Source organism: Mus pahari, chromosome 9, assembly GCF_900095145.1.
Source record: "Mus pahari chromosome 9, PAHARI_EIJ_v1.1, whole genome shotgun sequence".
Classification (NCBI taxonomy): Eukaryota; Metazoa; Chordata; class Mammalia; order Rodentia; family Muridae; genus Mus; species Mus pahari.
In genome coordinates this window covers 25,233,429-25,258,631 of record NC_034598.1, presented here as the reverse complement: position 1 = coordinate 25,258,631, position 25,203 = coordinate 25,233,429, and the positions used below count along the sequence as shown (strand labels likewise).

At 46.5% G+C, this 25,203-nt stretch overlaps 1 protein-coding gene across 3 annotated transcripts in view; it reads right to left on the bottom strand.

The window, feature by feature from the left end:
* Nucleotides 1-25,203, bottom strand: part of Micu1 (mitochondrial calcium uptake 1) — a 154,835-nt gene that overhangs the window by 12,132 nt on the left and 117,500 nt on the right. For all 3 annotated transcript variants that reach the window (XM_021204602.1, XM_021204600.2, XM_029542289.1), the window contains 2 exons: nucleotides 18,924-19,061; nucleotides 8,895-9,003 (listed from right to left, as the gene is read on the bottom strand). In XM_021204602.1, the coding sequence (XP_021060261.1) occupies nucleotides 8,895-9,003; nucleotides 18,924-19,061 (247 nt within the window). The remainder of the gene's footprint in view (nucleotides 1-8,894; nucleotides 9,004-18,923; nucleotides 19,062-25,203) is intronic.

Here is a 25,203-nt window from a genome sequence, read left to right as displayed (position 1 = left end):
AAAAAAAAAAAAAAAAGGCACTTCATTTAAAAAAGAAATTGATAACTTTGTCTTAAGACAGTGGGATCCTGGTCAGCATTTCCTTCATAGAACAAGGTTTTTACAACATACGGGGATGAGCAGAGGGCAGGGGACTGCCTGCTTTTCACGAGCTGCCAGAGTTTATCAACTGAAGCGCCTTTAAGTTCTAATCCCCCCTCCCCCCGCATGTCTGGAACACTCCTACCTCCACGGTCGGCCTAGGCTGCATGCAGGAGCCCTGCTTTCAATTTTCTTCTCTTTCTGTTGTCACATAAAAGTGTTGAACATCTTTTTTTTTTTTTTTTAAATAAAAACTAAAAATCTTGCATTATTATAGGTGTGTGGGTGTTTTACCTGCATATGTGCTTATCATGTACATGCCCGTGCCAAGGAAGGCCAGAAGAGGGCATCAGATTCCCTGGAACTAGAGTTAGAGATGCTTGTGGGCGACCACACGGGTGCTGGGAGAGAGGAGCGGTTTCTCCAGCCCGGTGTCTCTTTCCCTCCTTCCCTCCTTCCTTCCCTTCCTTCTCACTTTCATTTTTATGGTTTTCCGAGACAGGGTTTCTCTGTGTAGTTCTGGCTGTCCTGGAACTCACTCTGTAGACCAGGCTGGCCTAAGAGATCCACCTGCCTCTGCCTCCTGAGTGCTGGGATTTTTGTTTGTTTGTTTGTTTTGGTTTTTCGAGACAGGGTTTCTCTGTATAGCCCTGGCTGTCCTGGAACTCACTCTGTAGACCAGGCTGGCCTAGAACTCAGAAATCCGCCTGCCTCTGCCTCCTGAGTGCTGGGATTAAAGGCATGCGCCAACACCGCCCAGCCTGGAGTCTCTTTTCTAATATCCCAGCTCACTCTGATCACACTGACAACACTGGTGTGAAGTTCTGACCCTCAGTTTCTGCCCTGGTTTGTACCACACTAGCTGTGATCTGCACAAGTCATTTTCCTCCATAGCAAATGACTTTACTGTTGGTTGGGAGCAATAAAGTAAGTGTTTAATCAAAATGATTTCTAAACTCCCCTCCACTCCTAAAACTTTATGACAGCCAAGTTGTTTCCTTCTCCTTTTTAATGATCTAATAGCTTCAGTCAGTTACAATGTTCATATCCCAGGGAGCCTACAAAGAAGAAATGAGGGGCTAGAGAGCTGGCTCAGCAGTTAGGAGTGTGTACTGCTCCCCAGAGGACCCGGATTCAGTACCAAGGGACCGGATGCCATCTTTTGTCCTCTGTGGGCATTTTCTCTCTCTCTCTCTCTCTCTCTCTCTCTCTCTCTCTCTCTCTCTCTCTCTCTCTTACTTTTCCTTACATGTGTCTCACACCCACAATTTTATTAAAACTAGCTGGCAGTGGTGGCGCAACCCTTTAATCCCAGCACTTGGGAGGCAGAGGCAGGTGGATTTCTGAGTTTTGAGGCCAGCCTGGTCTACAGAGTGAGTTTGAGGCCAGCCTGGTCTACAGAGTGAGTTCTAGGACAACCAGGGCTACACAAAGAAACTCTGTCTTGAAAAACCCAACCCAACCCAAACCAAACCCAACCCAACCAACCAACCAAACAACCAAACAAACAAACAAAAAAGGATAAAACTAAAGGCGGGGGTTTCTGGAATTACTGGTTGGTGTGGCACACTGAATGCTGAGGTACCCCAGCATTTCCATCTTGTTTAGTAGAGAGGCAGGCCTGCTGTTAGGTTAGTTTACCTGGCAATCTACTGTAGCAACTTTAGAAGAAGGGAGTGGCTGGGCTGTGAACTGTTGCACGGCTGGCCTTGCTGTGGCCTGTGGGCCCGTGGAGAACCAATAGCCAGCAGGAGAAAGATGACTCAGCCCCAAAAGGAAATGAACAGGATTCTGCTAACAACTGAAAACCTTGATTATAAGCCCCCTTAAGGTCTGAGCAGAGGGGCTGCAGAGGTGGCTCAGTGGTTAAGAGTACTGGTTGCTCTTGCAGAGGATCTAGTTCTAGGACCCAGGCCCAGGTTCGAATCCCAGAATCCAACATGGCAGACCACAGATCACAACAGTCTGTAACTTCAGTTCCAGGGAATCTACAACTTCTTCTGACCTCTGCAGGCAGGCACCAGACATGCATGTCGTGTGTAGACACACATGCAGGACATACACGAAAGCAAAATACTCAGATCACATAAAATAAAAATAAATCTAAAAAGCCAACCAAAACTACACAAAAAACTACACTCCAGAGGGAGCACCCAGGCCCTTCCCTTGACCACCTCAGTCGCCAGTCGCCAGCTACTAACAGTGTCTCTCAGCTGCAGCACTGGCCTTATTGCTCAGCAGTAGGAAGCAAGTAGAGCTGGCCCGTGGGCACAGTATTTATGACTGGGAAAGTTCCAGGCTCCTCAGGTCACACTTTATTTATAGCTGCCCTCGATTTTTTGCTGTGCTATTCTTTTGCGCAACTACAGTGCCTTGCTGCTCAAATGAGATTCTGGAGAGACACTAGCCCAGGTCTAATTAAGTTTTAAATTTTCTAACAAGGAAATAAAAGCCCCCCACCCCCACTTTTCTTTTGGGAACCTGACAGCTTTTCTCTGACTTTAAATTTATCTGATAATTATAAATTAGTCCACTTTCACGTGGACTCGCATGTAACTCTGGGCTGTAACATGATGGCTAATCTTCACTGTTATCACCACTGGAGTTAGTCACCTAGGAGACACACCTCTGGGCATGTCTGCGAGAAGGTTTAACTGAGGAGGAAGACCTATTCTGAAGTGAGGTGATTCAATAGGTTGGGCCAGAAAAAAAGTCAGAAGAGGAGAAAGCGACCTGGGCAGCTGTGTTCATCTCTCTGCGGCCAGACTGTGGACGGATGCGGCCCCTCCCACCGCCCCAGCTGAAGCCTCGCAGCCCCTCCCACCGCCCCAGCTGGAGCCCCAGGCCCCTCCCACCGCCCCAGCTGTGATGTGCTGTATCCTCTTAAATAGGGAGCCAAAACCAAATAAATGGCAGCTCCAGGAACACTTTCTTTCTTTAAGTTGCTTTCCTCAGGTACTTTGTTACAGCAAAGAAAAAAGTAACCAATACGGAGCCACACCCAGGCTCCGTGCTCTCTTCTGCAGACATGACTGGGGCAGGCAGCTTATCTTCTTGTCACCCGGAAGCACTGCCATGAAGAGCTGCACCTTTGAACTGTGAGTTGAAGTAACCCTTTCCTTCAGCTGCTTGTTAGGGCGCTGTCACAGGAGGACATATTGTAGAACGAACATTCTGCTAGCTCTCCCAAAACCTAGGTCCAGGATCAATTTCCTCACCTGTTATGTTTATTGTAACTGAACTTATAGTGTATGCAAGGAGCTGTCTAGACTTTGGGAAGGTCATAAAGAGGTGGAAAACATGGCTCATGTTTAGATAATGATGAAACACTGTGAAAAAAAGCTTCAGTCCTTAAGAATGTAAAAAATTAACTATGGCGGCCTGGAGAGATAGCGCAGAGGTTAAGAGCACTTGCTGCTCTTTTAGAGTACCAGGGTTTGGTTTCTAGCACCCACATGGTAGCTCGCGATCATTAGTAATTCCAGTTCTAGAGGACTGGAAACCCCCTTCCGGCCTCTGATGGTACTGCATGCACACAGTACAGAGATGTACAGGCAGGCAAAACATCCATAAGAACAAACAAACAAACAAACGAACAAACAAACAATACACTAAAGAAGCAAGAATAGAGCTATTTCCTCAAAGAACAAAAGCAGGCTACAACTACTCCTACAGTGGTCTTTTAAGATTTTTAAAAATTATTTTCATTTTTGCAGTGTTGAAGGTCAAACCCAGAGTTTCTTGCACGTTGGTTGTGGTCTACCAGTGAATTAGATCCCTGGCGTTTCTTTAAGAACTAGTTTCTTTGTGGGACTGTCACAGTAGGGTGGGGTCTTTCTCATAAGTGTGAAGACAAGCTCAGGACCAGATGAAGTTACACTGGGGCTAGCATGCCCGCACACCATCGTCTTTTGCCATTTACCCAGCGAGCGTCCTGGAACAAGCTCTGGAACATTACCATCCCCAAAGCAGAAACCTAAGGTTTTAAGAATTTAGATGATTTGTTCAACATCACTAGAAGGTCCCTTATCCTCAATGATGGTGGGCGTCAAACCCAGGGACTAATGAAACTCTAATTACCGAGCTAAGTCCCTATTTCTCTTAATGAGGAACAAGAACTCAGCTGCAGGTTTGAGCAGCAAAGCAGAATTTATGCTTAGCGTGATTGCTTGATATAGGCATGTTTCAGCGTGTTAGATAGGAGAGCAGCAACCACTAATGCCAGGAGGCACACTGGGCCCCCATGACTGGACCCATCCCCCTCCAGCGATTACATCTAAGGCTAACATCCTGGGGTGCTTTCCCCTGGGCTCTGGGACCTTGGAAACCCTTTACTTTTCTGGCAGAAACAAGACATGCTTTGAGATTTAGAGGCCATAGCTCATTCTTAAGCTCCAGCTCGAATCCAACTATTCCATCACAGGAAGGTGCTAGGAGAGAGTCATGTTCAATTTCCCATAACCATCTTCAGCAGATTGCTTACATAACTCAGGCAGCCCGTCAGAGGCAATACACTTAATTTTATGTGTATGAATGCACAGTAAGAGCTGGCTGTTCTTAGGTACTAAATGAGAGATGACCTACAGAGGAAATTCAGTTTTTCCTGGAGACCATGTCTTCAGGAGGCCAGAAACCACCAGGGACACTTCATTCTCATCTGAGTTGTTACCACGTGGTTCATACAAACAACAACAATAACACAATACAACAAAACAACTAAACAACCACCACCACCACCTCAAGGAAGCTTCCGGGATCAGGACGGGGTCATGTCCACTGATGGTGCGTCCATCAGCCTGCGTCTGCTGCCCGGCAGGACCCCTTGAACTGCTTAGGTGAGCTTTAATCTGTAAGGTAGTGAAGGTATTGGGGAGCAGATCAGGGCTGGGAACCTGGGAGCTGCACCCTCCTTAGGGGGATTAGTTACAAGCATTAGCATATTAAAAGCCAGCCCGGTGGTGCTTAGGGATAAACTAAATTCGACTCTGGCCTTTTCCAAACTGATTTAGACTATGGAGCACTTTTCTTTGCAGGCTAGGGAGGACTCATTACCATACTGAGCATTGCTTGGGAAACGCCCATCAATTATGTTTCAGGGTTGGCTTATAAGCTCTAAACTAGCCAAGGAGGAAGCGGTGCCAGGGCCTTGGGAAGATGCCAGTTTCTGAAGGTCTTGACCTTCTCCCCAGCACCCCCCCCCCCAAAAAAAAAAAAGACAGCTGGGATTGATAGCAATTAGGACCGAGAAGAGGCTAGGCTGAGCATGCCCTTTGACCCTACTTGGCTCCCTCTATGCCCACAGCATGTGTCAGGCAGGGCTCCACTCCTGTCTCCACACACCCAAAGAGCCCAGTGCTACCCAGCTAGTGAGTGACAGGAGTTCAGACAGGCTCAGGCAGTATGACATCAGTGCCTGTGTTCTTGGGAGCCAGGGCCTCCTGCAGCCCCCAGGGTGGTTTCAAACTAACTGTGTAGCAGAGGCTGACCTTGAAATTGTGATCCTGCCTGTATTCGAAAATGCTGGGATAACACTCAGGGGTCTCACCATGCGGTGCTGGGGACCAAACTCAGAGCTTTGTGCACAGTAGGCAAGTACATCCCAGCCAAGAGCTGTGTTCTTAAACTCCACACCAGTCTTCCTTCTTTTCTGGGGTTCATCTCCGTACTAAACTTTACACAGTTCTGTGGTGAGAGGAGGGGAGGCCTGTGGCGCAGGCAGACCTACCCTGTCTAAGGAGAGGGGAGGGGAGGCTGGTAATTCAGGTAGACTTATTGCTCTAGATGTGGAAAAACACGAGGAAGACATAAGACCTTAGCCGGGGAGGCAGGCAGTCCACACAGCGATGTGCAAACCTTCACACACACTCAGTGAGAGTTGGTACAGTAGATAAGATCATGGCGGGACACGGTGGCAGAGCCAGTCGAGGATGGGTATATTGCCTTGTAGGTATAATGAAGCCTCCTCAGATAACGTCCTGGATCACCAGCTGGGCTCTAAGACCTCATAAAACCAAGAGGGTGAAGACACTTGGAGCTTCAGAGGGGAGAGCCACATAGAGTCAGGACAGAGATAGGAGCCTCCAGAACATGGAACAGACAAGGAAGGACGCATCTCGAGGGAGCATGGCCCATGGACAATTTAAGTTCATGCATGATGACTTTAAAACTCAACTGTGAGAGGACAAATTTCTGTTGCTTTCTGTTTGTGTCATTTTTTTTTTTTCTTCTGTGACAGATTTCTCTGTGTAGCCCTGGCTGTCCAGAAAATCATTCAGTAGACCTGGCCTCGAACTCAGAGATCTGCCTGCCTCAGCCTCCTAAGTGCTGCCTGGGAGACAAACGCATGTGGTTCATTCTGTTAGTTAGCATGAAACTAGGCTCTGTCTATCTCTTTACTATCTATCGATATATGTTCAGGGGATCTGACGTAAAACATAGAAAGCAAACCAAGAAGCCAGCTTGAATGACCAGACACCACAGGCCTGAGCTGAGTGTCCAGCATGGCCTCTAGATGTAAGGGCGTGAGGACCAGAGGCCTGCCATCTTACTCAGGAAAGACCCAAAGCCATTTGAAAGAAACTCCGCCCACCTTTTTAATCACTACGTTGCATTTCTCTTTGTTACCGCTACCCTGAATCATTTGGTTTTGTACACCCTATAATTTACACACAGATAGTGATTCATCCCGTATGGTTTTCTTTAAGTGGTTCTGTTGGCTTTAGTTTGGGGGGGGGGGAGACTCTGAGAGGTGGTTATTATTTCTATTTTTGTAACTTGTGACTTTAAATCTTACGTTTTTGGATCTGCACATGCTATCTACGGCCGCCTTGTGAGACGGCAGCGCAGCGAGGGTTATTCTGGAGGGAGGGCATGGTAACCCCTCCCTTTGACACCCACACCACTGCTCCCCAAAAGGACTCTACAGAGATGAGAGGAGGCATTATTTTAAGCAAACAAATGCTATTTTAAAAAGCTATATAGATGGCTTAAAATAAAAGACATCCAGATGGGAAAGGAAGAAGAATCATGAGTTCTGGCTACAGTAGAGTGATGTCTTTTGCTTTTTTAGCTTTATTGACATATAACTATTGCGATGGCTTGTGTGTGCTCGGTCAAGGGAGAGGCACTATTAGAAGGTAAGACCCTGTTGGAGTAGGTGTGTTACTGTGGGTGTGGGCTTTAAGACCCTCATCCTAGCTGCCTGGAAGTCAGTCTTCTGCTAGCAGCCTTCAGATGAAGATGCAGAACTCTCAGCAACTCCTGCACCATGCCTACCAGGATGTTGCCATGTTCCCACCTTGATGATAATGGACGGAACCTCTGGACCTGTAATCCAGCCCCAATTAAATGTTTTCCTTTATAAGACTTGACTTGGTCATGGTGTCTGTTCACAGTAAAACCCTAAGACTGCTATTTATGTGTATAAATTATGATTTAAGGGCTTCAGTAAGATGTGCTGATATGTGATATACTGTGAAGTATTACTGCACTTAGTGTAATTAAGTGTCTCTTTATTTTTCTTCTTTTCATTTTATACAGGGGCTTGATATATAGCTCAGGCTGGTCTTGAATTCATAATCTCCCTGCCTCAGCCTACTGAGTTCTACTTATAGGTGTGCTAACCTTCCAGTCACCGCATGTCTCTCTTTATATAGTTACATGTGTGTGGGCACGAGTGTGTGTGTGTATGTGTTATCAACATTGAGCATCTCTCTTAGCAAATCCAAGCATACGATACGGTAGTAGTAACTACAGTCACGAAGCAGTAATCAGCTTTTTAGGATCCCCTCATTCCGTGTCACTCAAACTTTGAGTCCTCTGACTTGTCTCCCCGTCTACCTCACTCCTGGACCCTGTTGCAACCACAGTCTACTTGATTTCTAGAGCTTGGTTCATTTTCAGATTTCACATGTAAGCTAGAGCCACGATCTCATGTAAGAAAATAACTGACAGAATCTCCCGAGAAGTGCTGAACAAGCAAGTCTGCGCCTCTAAAACAGCAGTTGTTTGCTTTGAGCAGATCTGAGAGGATGCATCACAGTACCCACATCTCAAACAGCCTATATGTAGCAGGAGTTTATCACACCACAAACAGCCATAAAAGAAGTTCTCGAGCCCAGATGAGTATCTGGGTATTCAGGGATAGAGGAAAAACAGCTAAAATGGCGAATGCAAGTATTTAAAGACACTTTTGTCCTTCTCAAGTCTCTCTCTCTCTATATCTATATCTATATCTATATCTATATCTATCTATCTATATATATATCTATATATATCTATCTATATATAGAGATATATATATATATCTATATATCTATATATATCTATCTATATATAGAGATATATATATATATAGATAATGGTTGAAAGCAAAGATGCTAACCAGACCATTCCTCCATCAAAGACCCCAATGCCAAGTGCTCCTGGCTTCTCCTTACACATGCCCTGACTCCGATGGCTCAGAGAGGTTCCGCAGCTCTGCCTTGCTTCATGCCTCTCTGCCCTGTCTGCAGCACAGTCAAATGTATGTGCTGAGCTTGGCATCTCTGTATGACAAGAGAACAGACCACCGGGGATGCTGCATATCTTCAATCCCAGCACTCGGGAGGGAGGCAGAGGCAGGCAGATTTCTGAGTCTAAGGTCAGTTTGGTCTACAGAGTGAGTTCCAGGACATCCAGGGCTACACAGAGAAACCAGGCCTCAAAACAAACAGAACAAACAAAAAGCAAGAAAATCTGACATTTTAAGGTGAGGCACTCAGATACGGATTAATGCATATAATTTCAAGAAAGAAACTTCCAGGTTTCGGTACCTTTATCGAGAGATGCTCCAGCCATGTGGTAAAAGCTTAGTGCAGTGTCCACATCATTAATGTTCTTCAGGAAAGTGAAGAAGTTCTCGACCTCCTGGAAAGTCAGGCCCTGAAAGAGGAACAGTCAGAAGATTGAGCAGAGCCCATGGCAAACCGAGCAAAGCCAGCATTCTGAGTGGAATTAAGTAGTATGCATTCTGCACTGTGTGGCTTCTCCTAAGATCCATTCTAGGCTTTTGTTTATCTATAGCTTATTTTTACTGTATAAAGAATGATATCCCTTAACTATATCACATCTGTTTCTCTTTGTTAAAAGGACTTCCTATGCACTTGTGACTCATTAGTGTGTGCATGTGTCTGAGGGCCGGGGAGGTGGGGGAGGTGGCGGAGGCCAGAGGACAACCTTGTGGAGCCTGTTCTTGTGTGAGATCCTAGGATCACACTCAGGTCACCAGGTAAGGCAGTAAGGGTATTCACCCATTGAGCCATCTCACTGGCCCTTGCACACTGTTCTCTGGTTTCAAAAAGGGGTGCTCTCCAGGTTTGGAGAGTTGTGAACAAAGGCCACCTGTATGCGAGCGCTCAGTTAAACAGTCATGGGGCACCTACCTCTACGTACCAAGAGACATAACCCTTGCAGACCCTAATTCCAGGTCATTTTCTTGGCCTTGACTTGGGCTGCCCAGAGCTGGGGCTTACCGCTCATACGGTGCTATAGGGTGTTGGGTAATATAAGCATTCCCTGGCATCCACCTCGTAGGCGAGTGTATCACTGGATTAGAAGCACAGGTTCCACAGTATCGCTGTATCTGCACTGGATGTACACTGCCACCATCTCCCTTCTTCCGTCGAAAGACCAGTGAAGAAGAAAGCAACACAAGCGTCTACCAAGGCATGAACTGGTCACCAAGACAAAGAAACTCGTTATGCCTCACGCCTTTCTACAGGCTGTGGTAGTGCCCGTCTATAGACCTTATACTCGGGAGGCTGAGGCAGGAGAGGTCCAGAATTTGATGCTTGCCTGGGATACATGGTGAGACCTTGTTTAGAAAACAAAACAAAAACAGCAACAAAAAAATTCAGGGGTGTGTGTGTGGGAGTTTTTGTTGTTGTTGTTATAACTTTACAAGGCTGGAGAGAAGGCTCAGTACTTAAGAGCATTGGCTGCTCTTGCCAAGGACCCAGGTTTGGCTCTTAACACCCACACAGTGACTTACAACTATCTGTAACTCCAGCTCTAGGGGATCTGATGCCCTCTCTGGCCTCCTCAGACAAAGGGCACACAAATGGTGCATGAAATCAGCATGCAAGCAAAATGAACATGCATATAAAATAAAAATAAATAAAATCTTAAAATACAACTTGAAGCAGGGTGTGGTGGCGCATGCCTTTAATCTCAGCACTTGGGAGGCTCTGAGGCAGGTGGATCTCAGTGAGTTCTAGGCCAGCCAAGGCTACACAGTGAGACCCGGTTTCATAAAACCTCCAGCATTTGTGCATTAATTATTGTGTGTATGTGCCTTAATTATTGTGTGTATGTGCACATGACACGGTGTGTGTGTGGAGGCCAGGAGGCAGCTTTCAGGAATTGGTTCTCTTTCTCTTGTCTTGCTGAGGCAAGATCTCTCTTGTTTCTGTTGCTATGTATTTCAGCCTAGCTGCCCTGAGACATTCTGAGCAACTGTCCTGTCTCCGCCTCCCACTTCAGCATCTAAGTTCTGGGAATGACAGATTTGTGCTATCACTGCTGGCTTTCTTTACCTGGGCTCCTGGGACAAGCACTTTCATCTGCCGAGTCTTACTGCCTGCCCTACATTTGTATTTGTTTTGTTTTGTAGGGCTGAGGAACAACTTCTGCATGCTGGACCAGTGACTTACCCCTGAGCTGCACCCTCAGCCTCAGACTGGAAAGGGTTTGACGACTAACGGCTGACTTAAGACTCTTAAAACAGAGAGGATGTGGTAGAGAAAATACTTTCTAATTTGACAAAGAATCTATAATTTTACTATTTTTTTCCTTTCTTCTTGGTTTTTCTTTTTTTGTGAAACATCAAATACGACAGAGCGAGACCAGACTTCTGATGCTGAGTTTACTGAAGGACAGAGCTGGGGAGGGAGGACAAGCTGCATCTTATTCAACATGATTTAGACAAACAGTGGGACACAAATCATCCGGTGACACCACTGAATCTAATATATAAGGCTGTCTCTATTGTACAGATGCAATAAACAATATTTATTGAGCACTTACTTATCAGTTAGCACTCTGCCAAGAACAGCAAGAGAAATAAAACAACACTGGACATAGGCCTTGAGGTTATGGGGCTTGTAATTTACATAGGCCTTCTCCTCCTCCTCCCCCACCCCAACAGGGTTTGTGTAGCCCCGGCTACTATCCTGGAACTCACTATGTAGACCAGGCTGTCCTTGAACTCAGAAATCCACCTACCTCTGCCTCTGCCTCCCAAGTGCTGTGATTAAAGGTGCGTGCCACCACTGCCCGGCTTTATTGGCCTTCTTAAAGGAGAGATAACAACAACCACAAAACTCTTCAGTAACTGCTTTGTGTGTGCGTGCATGTGCACACACACACACACACCAGTGAATCCTAATTGATGTGAGAGTCATTGTCTCAAAAATGTGTGAAGAGCGATAGAACAAGACACTTGGTGTTGAATTTTGGCCTCCATATATACTTGCTAGGTCATGCATGCACATACATGTACCAAAAGAAGACTACACCATGAGCTTTGTGGATGTAAAGTAGAAGCTCAGGGGCTACACTTACTGTGAGCTGAGTTTTTCAGATGGGAAGACTAAAGCTCACACACGATTGATCCATTGGCTGTGAATGGAACTGGTGTCACAGCAGCTGGGAGTGTCCCCACCCCACCCCCCAAGCTTGGTGGCTGTAGAATCTTCTGGATATTCTTCGGGGAGGGTGAGAATGGAGGAGGTTATGGAAAACTGTTCTGTAATCTAGCCAATTAGTAAGAGGAGGAAAGACAACTCAGAAAAGACGGGAAGGTTAATAGTAGCTTGTGGAGGGAGACTTTCCTAGGCACTGTAAAAATGCATTTAACACCATGGAGTTGTTAATGAAGCGAACTATCTTTAGGAAGTAAAAGCAATCAAGAGAATTGTAGAAGAAAACAGTGGATATCTTTACAGCTAACAGGCAAGAGTTCTTACCTATCACAGCAAAGCACAATCTACCCCCAAACCAAACAGAACCAGAACAAAAGATGGGTAAACCAGAGTTCTTCCAAACCAAGGGAAAACTGCAAATGAGAGGCTAAAGGAAAATATTTGAAAATCACTCTTTTGATACAGGACTTATACCCTAAAGAGTATAAAGAACTCTTACAACTCAATAGTGAAACAACATGATTCAATAAATGATTTGTAGTGCAGATGTAGCTCAGGGATGTAGATAGCACTTGTCCTATATACACAGGGCCCTGGGTTTGACCTCAGCACCATAAACAAAAAAATGAATAAATATGCAATAGACATTTTACTAAGCAAGAGTCATGAATGATAAGCACATTAGAAAACTACAAAGTAAAGCCAGAACACTACCTTCTTTGGGCTTTCTGAGACAGGGTCTTTCTACGTGGCTCTGGCTGGCCTGGAGCTCACACTATACCAAGCTGGCCCCAAAGTCACAGAGATACTCCTGTCTCTCTTCCCAAGTGCCGGGATTAAAGCTACATATCCCCCTGACAGTTTGGATGCCTCTTAAAAAGTGAAATATAAATATCTAATAAGACCCAGCTATTGCCCTCCCAGGAGTCTTCTAAGAAAAAAAAATAAAATTAAAAAAAAAATAAAATAAAACATAGATCCAGGGGCTGGAGAGGTGGCTCAGTGATTAAGAGCTCTGGCTGCTCTTCCAGAGGACCCAGGTTCAGTTCCCAGCACCCACATGACAGTTCACAACCATCTGTCACTCCAGTTCCAGGGGATCTGACACCCTCTTCTGGGTGGTACTAAGGCACACTAATGGTTTACAAACGTACATGCAAGCAAAACACCCAGGAACCCAGCATCATCATCGTCATCATCATTGTCATGATCATATTATTATTAATTTTTATTACTATTATTATTGGCAATGACAACATCACAGGTCCATGTGAGAACCTGCATGTTAACACAGACAATAGCAGTGTTCCTGAGGGTCTAAGAGGGAAGCAGCTTGGTTGTGCATTTGATGGTGATGGTGAGGGAAACACGGATGATGTAACACTATTTGCTACTCAGCGATGAGAAGATTAATATCTTCAGAGCATTATGCTAAGTAGAAGAAGCCAGAGGAGAAAGTCTGCACTGTGATGCTGTATCTATTATGAAATGCCCAGGAAAGGCGAGCTCTCTGGAGAGACAGTGGTGGGTGGGAATAGGGCCAGGATGCAGAGACTGAACACTGGCCCGAGGGGTCTTCTGGGGTGATGGAAGTATCTGCGCACTGTGTAGGCAGTGAGTGACGTGCATAACTGTACATTTACTGAGAACCACTGAACTGTACACCAAATTCTACGGTGTATAAATTAAACTTCAGTAAAGCTGTTTAAAATACAACACAGGACTGGGAGATGGCCAGTGGATCAGGGTCCTTGGTTGCGAGCCCAGAGATCAGAGTTCGATCCTTGGCCCCTACATGGCGGTGGGAGAGCACAGGCTCCTTCCAGCTGTCTTCCATCCTCCACACATATGCTGTAGAATATGTACCCTTTCCTCCCCAGTAAATACATTCTAAAAGTAAAGTTAAAAACAAAGGCATGGTGGAGCACACGGGAGGCAGAGGCAGGGGGATCTCTGAGTCTGAGGCTAGCCTCGTCTCCAGAGGGAGTGACAAGACTACAGAGAGACACCCTATCTCTAAATCACAAAACAAATGCAGTAGAATGGAGGTAAGGAGAGCCTGGCCTCCCCGGAGTCAGCTGTAAGGCCAGACACCACTGGCGAGGGACCACGGATGAGTGTGAACACCATCACAGACAGATCCTGGGCCCTGACTTCAAGTTGACAGCACATTTATCTGCAGAGGGTGCGTGTGACTGCTCGAGTATCTTTTGTGGCTCGCTGAAGAGTCGTTCTCTTCCTTACACCATGGCCACCATCTACCTCATCATCTAGTCTCTGGTCAGTCTCTTTCTCTGCTGTAAGTTCAGGACCTGTCTTCAACCGCAGCCTGGCACCAGGGGAAATGACATATTTCTGTGACTTGCATTGCCACAACTACCTTCTTGAAATAGTACTTTCTCCATATGTTCATCTTTTCCTGATCATGAAATGTCAGCGACGTCCTGTTATGGGATGTAAGGTCCTTCACCATCTGCTCCAGTGAATGGACCTTTCTATTTCCGTAGGAACCTTGGGCAGGAACCTGGTGGCGATGGCTTGTTTCTCCCAAACCTTGTGCTTATTCAGATCATAGGGAATAAAGAGTGGGGATGGACAGGGAGTGGTGGATATGCCTGGTATCCCCCCACTTGGAGGCGGAGGCAGGAGGATTGAGAGGTGAAGGCCAGTACAGGCTATGTAGTTAATTCCTTGTCAAAATCTAAAATCTATGGCAAGGAATAGGACCATTGGCAGGAAGGTGATGGAGTCTTCTTGGCTTAGGATATTGGCATTATCTCTTAGGTCAGTAGTGCATGATTTCTGGTCAATAGCTAAGGCTCTTAAGATTTCTTTTTAAGGGGCTGGCGAGGTGGGTCAGTGGGTAAGAACACTGACTGCTCTTCCGAAGGTCCTGAGTTCAAATCCCAGCATCCACATGGTGGATCACAACCACCCGTAATGAGATATGACACCCTCTCTGGTCTGTCTGAATACAGCGGGGGTGGGGGTGGGGCGACTGGAGGGAGTGGGGTTGACTGGAGTAAGCAGAGGTCCTAAAAATTCAATTCCCAACAACCACATGAAGGCTTGCAACCATCTGTATAGCTACAGTCTACTCATATACATAGAATAATCAATCAATCAATCAATCAATCAATCAAATCTTTAAAAGAAAAAAGATTTTTCAAGCCCAGAATGGTAGCATACACCTTCAATCTCAGCACTTGAGTCTGAGGCCAGCCTGGTCTACAAAGTAAGTTCCAGGATAGCCAGGGCTACACAGAGAAACAGTCTTGAAAAGAAGGAGGAGAAAAAAAAGGAGTACTTTTTCATCTGAACAATAGTTGTCTACAAGCAAAACTGTGATAATTGGGCACAGGAGGGTAAGTGTCTAGCACATAGAAATTGCCAGTGTCACATTCTACCCTTGCAGTCTTCTCTCCACTTGGTCCTGCTCTCCTCCCTCAGCCCCCCTGAAAATGTAGGTCTCTTCCGAGTTTCTCTCGACCTGCTCCTTAGTCGGGGCAACTCCCAGCTACTGTGTCACCTGCAGTGGAGTTGAACCGACCAGAAATACTGACAGATGAGAAACGCAGCAGCCTGGCAGGCCCGCATCCCTCGTGCCATCTGTACCGAGCTACAGCTCCCAGCCCTGCATCATTTCAAGGGACACCTACAGCACAGCCACACTCCGTGGCTCTGGGCTGGGCCGTGGCTAGCTGTGGGGCTCAGAGTGGGACCACCCAGGGGGCTTCATCTCAGGAGATTCTAGGAACCCTTCCTCCTCTGAGTCAGCTCTGGGCTCTGCCTCTCAGCCACCCCACCATGGGGGCTTTCTTGCCTTATGGTGGCTGTCCTCCTCATCCTCCCCACCACGGGAACGAGCTGTCTCCACCTCTAACCCGCGGTTCTTTTCCCCAGGCCTCATCTGCTCCTTATGTGTCTTTTCCTGGCCCTCCCTGGGAAGTCTGGGAAAGTGGTTGGCTGGAAGTTTGGCAGAGAGAAGACAAATGAATACTGTATTACTATGATAGCAGCAGTTAATTTAAAGAGACAGCAATCAGTATCTGGTGGGCAGTCACCTGTAAGCTACTAGGCTCATCTCTATTAAACTAGTGGTGATGGATTTCTTAAACTCTGAAAGGGATTCCTTCTTTTTGTGTGGCATCTTGGGAGGAAATGGGGTGAAGGCTGGGGTAAGTGGAGCCAGGGAGTTTAAGAGACACACATCTAGACCTACCAACATAAGACACACACACACACACACACACACACACACACCTCTCTGAACTCTGACTTCATTGGTTTGAAGAAGTCCTGCCATTTTATCTCTTTAAGGCTTTTTAATTTATTAATTTTATTTTATGGGCATGTGAGTTTATTTGTGTGCTTGTGTACCGTGTGCATGCAGTGCCTGTGGAGGCCAGAAGAGGGCATCTGATCCACTGGAACTGGAGTTCTAGGTGGCTGTGAGCCACTGTGTGGGTTGTGGGAACTGAACCCAGGTCTTCACAGAGCAGCCAGCGTTCTTAACAGCTGTGCTGTCTCTCCAGCCCTTGCATTTTCATGGTAACAGACCCAAAGTGGGAAAAGTACACAGTTAGAAACAGATGGGAATTTCTTCTTGATGGGAAATGGTTCTGGGGAGATGGACTGGCAACATTAGGAGCCAAAGCCCTTTATTAACTCTCATTTTGGCTAATTGCTAGGTTCACAAGTATTTAATCAACACAAGAGGGCAATCAATTTCAACCTCCTAGCATAAGCAGGCTAGAAATTCCGGCCAAATGGGATTTTGCACCCAGATTTCCAGTTTCATGGTTTGTTCTTCCATGACCAAGCTCTGTTTGCAAGGTCTTTGGTCCTAAATTAACTCCTGTACAAGCTAAAGCACTCTATGTTGTCAAAGGAGGTGTCTTCAACACCTCATTCATTACTTCCAATTTAAATTCATGATAAAATATGAATTAGCCTATCATGATTGATAGCTAACTTAAGGTCAAACCAATGCCTGCAGCAACCTTTAAAAATAGAGGGCTGCTCAGGCCAGTTATGTAACGCAGAGTAGCACATCTGGCTAGCATCTGTGAGGCCCCAGGCTGGATCCTTGGCACCTCAAAAACCTTACAAACAGCAAACCAGAAAAGGCTCTCACAAAACAAAGATGAAAAGTCTGTCTACAGAAAGCAGTGCTTCCTTTATGCAAACATCCTGTGTCTAGCAAACGGTTAAAAAACTCACCTAAACACGTGCAATCAATACATCATAATTTCCAGACACAAGTTGGTTATTGGATAGTGCAGAAGCGCTCTCCTGGGGAAGAACTATTCCCTTACTCCATAAAAGACAAACCCCTCAGCTAGGAGAGCAGCTGCTGTGGACACAGGCTGGACCTAGAAGAACCTAGCCTGGCTCTGAGTCCTTTCAGTTTTTCAACATCCAAGGCAAGGAAGAAACATGTCTAGCTGAGAAGCAGTTAGAAAGTAGTGGTATTCATGGACAATTTCTTACACAAACAGAACGCTGGGACATCAGAATGCTGGCCATCTTGTTTCTTCTCTAGCTTCTGGCTTTTAAAAGCTGTGATGGTCCAGTGGCAAGTTTCCAAGGCCAGTGAGGTCAGGGTTACCTACAGTCACCATGGGAAGCACTAGGGGAGCAACAGAACTGTCTGTAGAGAAGCCTTGTCTTGATCACACCCACGACCCTGGTCCTCACTCACAGAGCATCTTCAGTGCCAGACTGGGGTTCTGATCATGGTCACATGACGACTGCTGTCTTGGGGGAAAGGTCTGGGGCCTGCGGTGAGAGTTTCTGGGGAGAGTCTGGAAAGAGTCCAGGCTCTCCCGTGGGTCTGAGTGCCTGGGCAGCCAGCAGTCCATGGTCTGTTCCTCCCCAAGTGCTGTTGGGGCATTGTGGCTGCCCTTCACCTGTCTTGGGTACAGCCAGTGTTAAAGGACGGCAGAGAGTGGGGCTGAGCAGAGCTCCCGAGAAGCCAAGGTCTCTAATGTCAATGCTGCTCTCTCCTCTTCCTCTCTAGTAACCTTATTATCAGTTGCTTCGGTCTTACTCCTGCTCATTTCTACAGTACCTTCCACAATGGGGCCATGACTCTCTTTATGTAAATAACCAACCCTGTCGGTTCATCACTAAGCCTTCAGCACCCGCTCACTGTTCTGAGTGAGGTCTAGGCTCCTTCTGTGCCTCTCTGACCACAGTTATCCTTGCTCTGGGATGCTCCAGCCATACTAGCTTCTAATCAGCTCCTCCTACACGCCAGGTTTGCTTTACTGCTGATTTCCCACTCAAAGGTTGTGTTCTTGTGCGCTAATCACTTTGTCAACGTGGCATAAGTTCGTGTCATCTGAGAAGATGGAACCTCAAATAAGAACCTGTCTCATCGGCCTGTAGGCAAGTCTGATGGGGGTGTTTTCTTGATTAATAATTCATACAAGAGAGCCTCTGTGGGTGGTGCTAAAGCTGGGCAGGTGGTCCCGGACTGTATAAGAAAGCAGGCTGAGCAAGCAAATCATGAAGACTAAGCCAGTGAGCAGCCTCCCTCCATGGTCTCTGCTTGAGTTCCTGCCTATAGGTTCCTGCCTTGGCTTCCTCTGACAAGGAATCATAACCTATAAGCTCCATCCTTTCCTCTCCAAGTTGCTTTTGGTCATGGTGTTTATCAGCCGTACAAAGCAGATTGGGTAGGTCCTTCCCCCACCTTCTCGAAATCATTTCAGTGGATTCTGCTTTGGTCCATCGTTTTCATTCTGTGCAAGACTCCTCAGGAGGACCAACGATTACCAAACCTGGCTCAGAGCTCTGAGGTAGATGTGCATGCTGAGCTGCCGTGTGGTCATCTCCATGTGGACAGCCTATAGTTATTTTAAATTCAAGGCATCTACAACAGAACACTATCTTTCTTCCCATCCAAGTGTACTTTTTAATGTTCCTTAGTCCCAGTGCACAGAGCCACCTAGGTTTGACCGAGAGACCTGGGGTTATTCTACTGTCTCGCCCGTTCTCTGTGCACTGTTCATTATTTTTCTCTCTTCCGACCTTAGGTCTGAAAGATGTATTCATTCCTGAATGGTTCACGACACGTTCTCATCATTATTGATATCTCTGCAAACCCCAGAGCTTCCCATGGTTTCATCTCCCCCTGTATCCGAGGTAACCTACCTTCCCGTCTTTGAAGTGCTTCTTCAGCTGTCTCTGCATGGCGGTCAGCTTCTTGGACTGCACCCCACTGTAGGCCAGCAGCATGCCCCCGAACTGCCTCTCAGAGATTCTCCCATCTACCGGGTCATGGCGTTCAAACTGCGCAGGAAGCAGACAGAGTGTTCTGGGAGTTACATGGAAGGTATTTAGGTGTGGGCTGCGGGATGATCAATCGTGTTTGAGGGGAGAAGTGAATCTGGCCCTCGGTTCCTCACAGATAAAGCAGAACTGCTTATACACATGCGTGACATTATCACACTAAAGCTCATTACTCTGAGTTACTAAGATGTGCCAATAATAACAAAACCAAACAGTTAAACCCAGAACAGACGATCCCCCACCCCTGTCCCCCCCTGGGTCAGGAGCATCCTTGAGGAAGAGGGCCAATTTTAAAACTATAAAAATTCACAAATTTTCTCTTTTCTTCTTTTTAGACAAACTCTCACTATGTAGTCCTGGCTGGCCTGGAACTCAGCATGTAGACCAGGCTGGCCTTGAACTCACAGAGCTCTGCCTGCCTCTGCCTCCTGAGTGTGGGAGTTCATACATTAATAGTAATAACCAGTCTCTAAGATCATCCATGACCTTGCTTCTTAGAGAAGACTTAAAAAATGATTTTAAATCTTATCAATCATGCTTATGCAAAAATCAAATAGATCCCTAAGGATTTCAAACAAGGGTAATATGATTTACAATTTTTCTCAAAAAGGATATCTGAATGATAGGATGTCAATAAAGCTTAAGAGAAATATGTAACAAGACAAAGAACCTTGAGCTAACCTAAGCTTATCAGACCATTAGGATTTCATTAGAAACAGAGACAAGGAATCTCTCTTGGTTCCAGTTGCAATGTTAATTCCATGTAGTATGTAACATGTAATGTTGAGGTTTGGTCTTTTGCTATATATTATAACGCTAAATACTGGTCCACAGGGCCTGGTTGGCCCCAAGGATGAGAAAATCTGCATATAGACTCAAGTGATGCTATGTGACCTTGACCCCTAAATTACTCCTGACTGGTGAATAAAGATGCTTACAGCCTATAGCTGGGCAGAATTGAGATAGGCGGGGCTTGGAGTTCCCAGGCCTGGGGTATGAGGAGAGCATGAGAAAGGGAGAGAAGGCGAGAAGGAAGATGTCATGGGTAGGAGAGTCATGAAAGCATGGCCATGAGGACTGGCCAACTGAAGTTAAGAGCAGTTCAGACGAAACATAGGGAATTATAACTCAGGGTTATTAATGGGGAAATAAATTTTAATAGCTTAGATGGTAGATATCTGCCCAGCTCTAGTGCTGATTAAGGCTTATTATAATAATAAAAGTTGTATGTCTTTTATCTGAGAACCAAATGATCAAAGGCAGGGCAGAAGCCCCTGACTGAGATTATGTTATTTTGACAACATGTAATATGGTGCTATAGGCCTAGTGGCCAAGTCGGGGCCAAAAGGTCAGGAAGATGGTAGCGTGTCTTCACACTCCCACACGGCAGGGTTGATCTGTTCTCCTGAGAGGGAGTTCACAGATGTCAGATGGTACTAAGCAAGCTCATGTCAACGAGCATTTCCCCAACGTCTTCTCCTTGTCCAGCACTGTGTGAGTCACCGTGCGGCATGGGGAGGAAGGTCCTTGGGGACCTCTGCTAGGCAGATGACACATGTAAGACAGTGACAAAAATGGAAATAGCCAAGAGTGGATTCTTTCCAGTCTTGCTTCCTCCCTCATGAGTCACGGAGAATACAAGCCACAAGAACTACACCGCAATAACAACTCTCTACTGCGCGTGCGCTTCACTCCAGCGGCTCCCTGTATACTCTCATTTAGATCTTTGTCAGGTCGGTGGAGCGTCTTGGCTCTGCTTTGCAGACAAGAAGCCTGAGGCAACATGCAAGTGACTAAGCTGGGTTAGCAGATGCAGCCCATCTGGGTTCACAGAATTCCCTGCTTCTCTGTAACCTTCAGGGCAGCACCCTGATATTCTGAATAAGCTACAACAGCGGGAGGAGGGGCAGGGGCTGAGAGCCAGGGTGAAGAGAAACCAAGGCTCCTCCTGCAAAGGAGCTGACTTTGCCACCACAGGCGAGAGGCCCCTTTCCCACTCGGGCCCACAGCAGTTCCCATTCGTCACTCCGTCTCTTGCAAAGAACTGATTAATTTCTGACAAAACCCAAAGTTTTGGGGGATTCGATTTAAGTTTGATTTATGGCTCAATTTGCCATCCTGAAACAAAACGGAGGAACTGATAAAAATTCTGAAAGCAGGCAACTTTTTGCACTGTTTAAAGCAGGTTTCCAGTAGGCTCAGATGCCTGAGCTGGAGTTGGCCATACAGAATTCATTTACAGGCAGGTTCTACACCAAAGCTGTGCCCAGCGGCTCTCCAGGCTAACCTCGAGGATCTGGGCATACATGCTTGTCTTTCTGGAACTCCCCACCAGGGTGGAACAGGGCAGATTTGAAGTTGAAATGCTTGTTTGTAAACCTGACAGCGGCTGGCTTGCTCAGGGTTCATGAAAAGCCTTCAGTTTCCATCCTCTAAAGGCACAAACATTCCTCTGTTGTGTTTCAAGGGCAGTTTCCAGGGGAGAGCCTCAAGTAGCAATTTCAATGCTCAAATTAGTATTTTTACTAGTGTTTGAAGACACAAACTTGGCTTTTGGTAACATGTTCCACTATTATCAAGCAATTAGAACCAAAAAGACTTAAACATCAGTATTTGTCCTTTCTGCAGTCTGGCGGACTTCAAAGCTCATGGTTTTGGCTCTATGATTTCACTTTGGACAGCCAGCATCTCTCTGTTTAGCCTACTGGGTCTTCTGAGGTAAAGCTACCTACCTAATGAGGTTCTTCATGTTGCAGAGGATCAGGGTCTTGTGCATACCAGGCGCGTGCTCTACACTGAGCTCCAGCCCCAGGCTGTTCATAAGGCCGAGGTGGCGGGGGTGGGGTGGGGGTGGGGTGGGTGGAGGTAGGTGTAGGCGTTTCACACACTTACAGTGCTAACAGACACAAACATTCCACTTGTTCAACATTTTAAAGTTGAAGACCTACTAAATGGTGGTTTGGGAGTTTTGAGGACTGCATTTCAGGGATCTACCGGCTTCAAATGCCAAGGGCCATGGGTAGATGTTACATGGCTGGAGAGATCACGTGTATAATTATTTTTTGACACAGTCTTCCCACCATGCAGCCCAAACTGGCCTCAAACTCGTGATCCTGCTGCCTCAGCCCTCTAGGTGCGCCCCGCCAGGCCTGACTCCCATCTTGTACTCTGTCTTAGTTAGCGTTTCTGTTGCCGTGAAGAGACACCTTGACCATGGCAACTCGTAAAAAGGAAAACATTTCATTGGGGCTGGCTTACAGGTTCTGAGGTTTAGTTTATTGTCATTGCTGGTGTGATATATGGTGGTGTGTAGGCAGTCATGGGGCTGAGAGATCTACACCTTGATCTGTAGGCAGCAGAGGCAACTGTGCAGCCATACTGGGCAGAGCTTGAGCATAGGAGACCTCAGAGCCCTTCTACACAGTGACACACTTCCTTCATTAAGGCCACTTCCTCATAGTGCCACTCCCTATGGCCCAAGCATTCTAACACAAGTCTATGGGGGCCCACTCCTATTCAAACCACCACATATTTTTTAAAATTTAATTTGTAATTCATTTTTTACACTTCATAGTCCATTCCCCGCCCCTCCCTCCCACCCTCCAACTGTTCCACATTCCATGCCTCCTCCCTACCACACCCTGTCTCCACATGGATGCCCCCACCCTCCACCCTATCTGACCTCTAAACTCCCTGGGGCCTCCAGTCTCTTGAGGGTTAGGTGCATAACCTCTGAATGAACCTAGACCTGGAAGTCCGATGTATGTATGTTGGGGGCCTCATGTCAATCACCACATATGTTAAATCTTGACAAAACTGCAGGTACACCCTGGGAGTGCCACAGGCATGTAATCAGTCCTCCAGGTCACCAAGGGCCTCAAGGAAGAGACCCAGGTAATTACAAAATTATCATAGTGCAGAAAACAATTGTGTATCTTGGAAGCCATCTGCATCACTGGCTTGTACAACGTAGCAAACACATGCCCCACTTAGACTGGGGTCCCTTAAGCTCTGCTTCAGTGACAGTTAAGGGATTCTATTTTACTTCATCCTGTGGTGAAGAGTGTGGGCAACCTAGCACATCACTGACCATCTGTCTGCCTACCATGTTTCATAGGCAGCTGCCCAGGCTTGGGGCTTCCCTACGCAGCCGCGGCCATGTTCTCAACTGTATACAAGCTGTCTCCCTATTCACCTCAGGGGCTGCAGGGCAGCAAGGAAGGGCCGAAAAAGAGAAGACAGCAGACCCTCGAAGATTCTTCCTGGCTTTCTAAACACAGTGCACCTTTCCTTCCCACCCTGCTCCTCAGTGAGAGGAGGGTCAGCCTTTTGGAAGAACAGATAATATACATTTATCTATATGATACCTATCTATCTATCTATCTATCTATCTATCTATCTATCTATCTATCTATCTATCATCTATCTATCTTCTGAGGAAGATGAAAAGCTAGGGAGAGAAAAAAATATGCTTTGTTACAAGGGCCAAAAAATGAGGCTGAAACGAGTAGGAGAAAGAAATCAGCGTCTGAGAGTGCGTCATCACTCAGCGAAGGCTTTGAGGGTAAGGTACTCTGGGACGAGGAAAGCCCGTGTGTTCCTCCGTACAGTCACAGCTTCTGCAAACCCCTCCCTTATACCCGTGTCTCAGAATGACAGGCTTCCCCAGGCCTTTCCTAGCTTCTGAATCACACAGAGCCACACTGCACAGTGATCTCAGGCCACTGAGCCGGACACATCTGTGCTCTTCAGTGGGACAGAACGGCAGGTCCTCTGTGCCACTGTTACTTCTGTCTGGAGGTCCATACCACTAGTTCATGAAAAGGACAAAGGCTTACAGGCGCCAATCTCTATGGGAACCCTCCTCTTAAGGGAATCGTGACGTATTTTAAAGTTTGAGTTGAAATCTGTTTATGTAATGGACGGGCGTCTCTCAACACAAGAGGGATCTTTACTGTCTCATGCCTCTGGCAAGTGGAGAAAGAAGGCCTACAGTCTGGAATGCGGGCACCATAGCTCAGTGCTCAGCAAGGGCTAACAGGATGATCCCAGTCACCATGAGATTATAGAGTGTTAGCTAAACTGCCAGACTTCTCCATTTTTTTTTTTTTTTTTTTTTTTTTTTTTTTTGTGGTGCTGGGTCCCTGTGCATGCTGGGAAATTATTTTATTTCTGCATGATATGCCTGGCCTAAACTAAACTGTACTTTTCAATTCCAAATTTTAAGACTTCTTACATTTTAAAAGACTGGTTGAGCTGGAGCCAGGTGGCAAACACTTTTAATACCTTTAATTCCAGCACTCAGGTATGGGGCTGGGCAAGGTGGCTCATGCCTTTATCCCAGCACTGAGGAGGCAGACCTCCGAGGTTGAGGCCAGCCTGGTTCACACAGTGCTCCGGGGCAAACCTTGTCTTTTGCGGCTGTTTTGTTTTGCCTGGGAAACGTGGTATGCCCCTACGGTCCTCATTACATGGGAGGTTGAGGAGGGAAGATCATTGAGTCTGTGGATTTGAGACCTGCCCCAGTGGATCATTGAGTCTGTGGATTTAAGACCTGCCCCAGTGGATCACTGAGTCTGTGGATTTAAGACCTGCCCCAGTGGATTGTCTGACCCCCCCCCCCCCATCCCACAGTATAGCTGTAGCCATTTTGTCCCATGCCTGTCACCAGCTATTTCATACTGCTGACCACATCACTTGTTATGTTCTCTACGTTCTGTATGAGGGTTGTTAATCTTAGAAAGTTCCACAAAGCTTTATGTAGGACTCACCAAGTTCAAGGTCAATATGAACTGTCCTGTCTAAAATGGCTTGAGTCAGAGCAGACCACTGGGCAGCACTTCCCACACCTGCCTAAGAGCTCATTGTTTTATTTATTTATTTATTTATTTATTTATTTATTTATAAGCTGACAGAAAAAGAGTCCGTTGTCACAGTTCAGATAATTCCGAGATAAGTCCCCGGTCTGACTGGTATTAAGGTGTGCAGTCAAGAGACTATTCTTAGCCGGGTGTGATGGCACACGCCTTTAATCCCAGCACTCGGGAGGCAGAGGCAGGCGGATTTCTGAGTTCGAGGCCAGCCTGGCCTACAAAGTGAGTTCCAGGACAGCCAGGGCTATACAGAGAAACCCTGTCTCGAA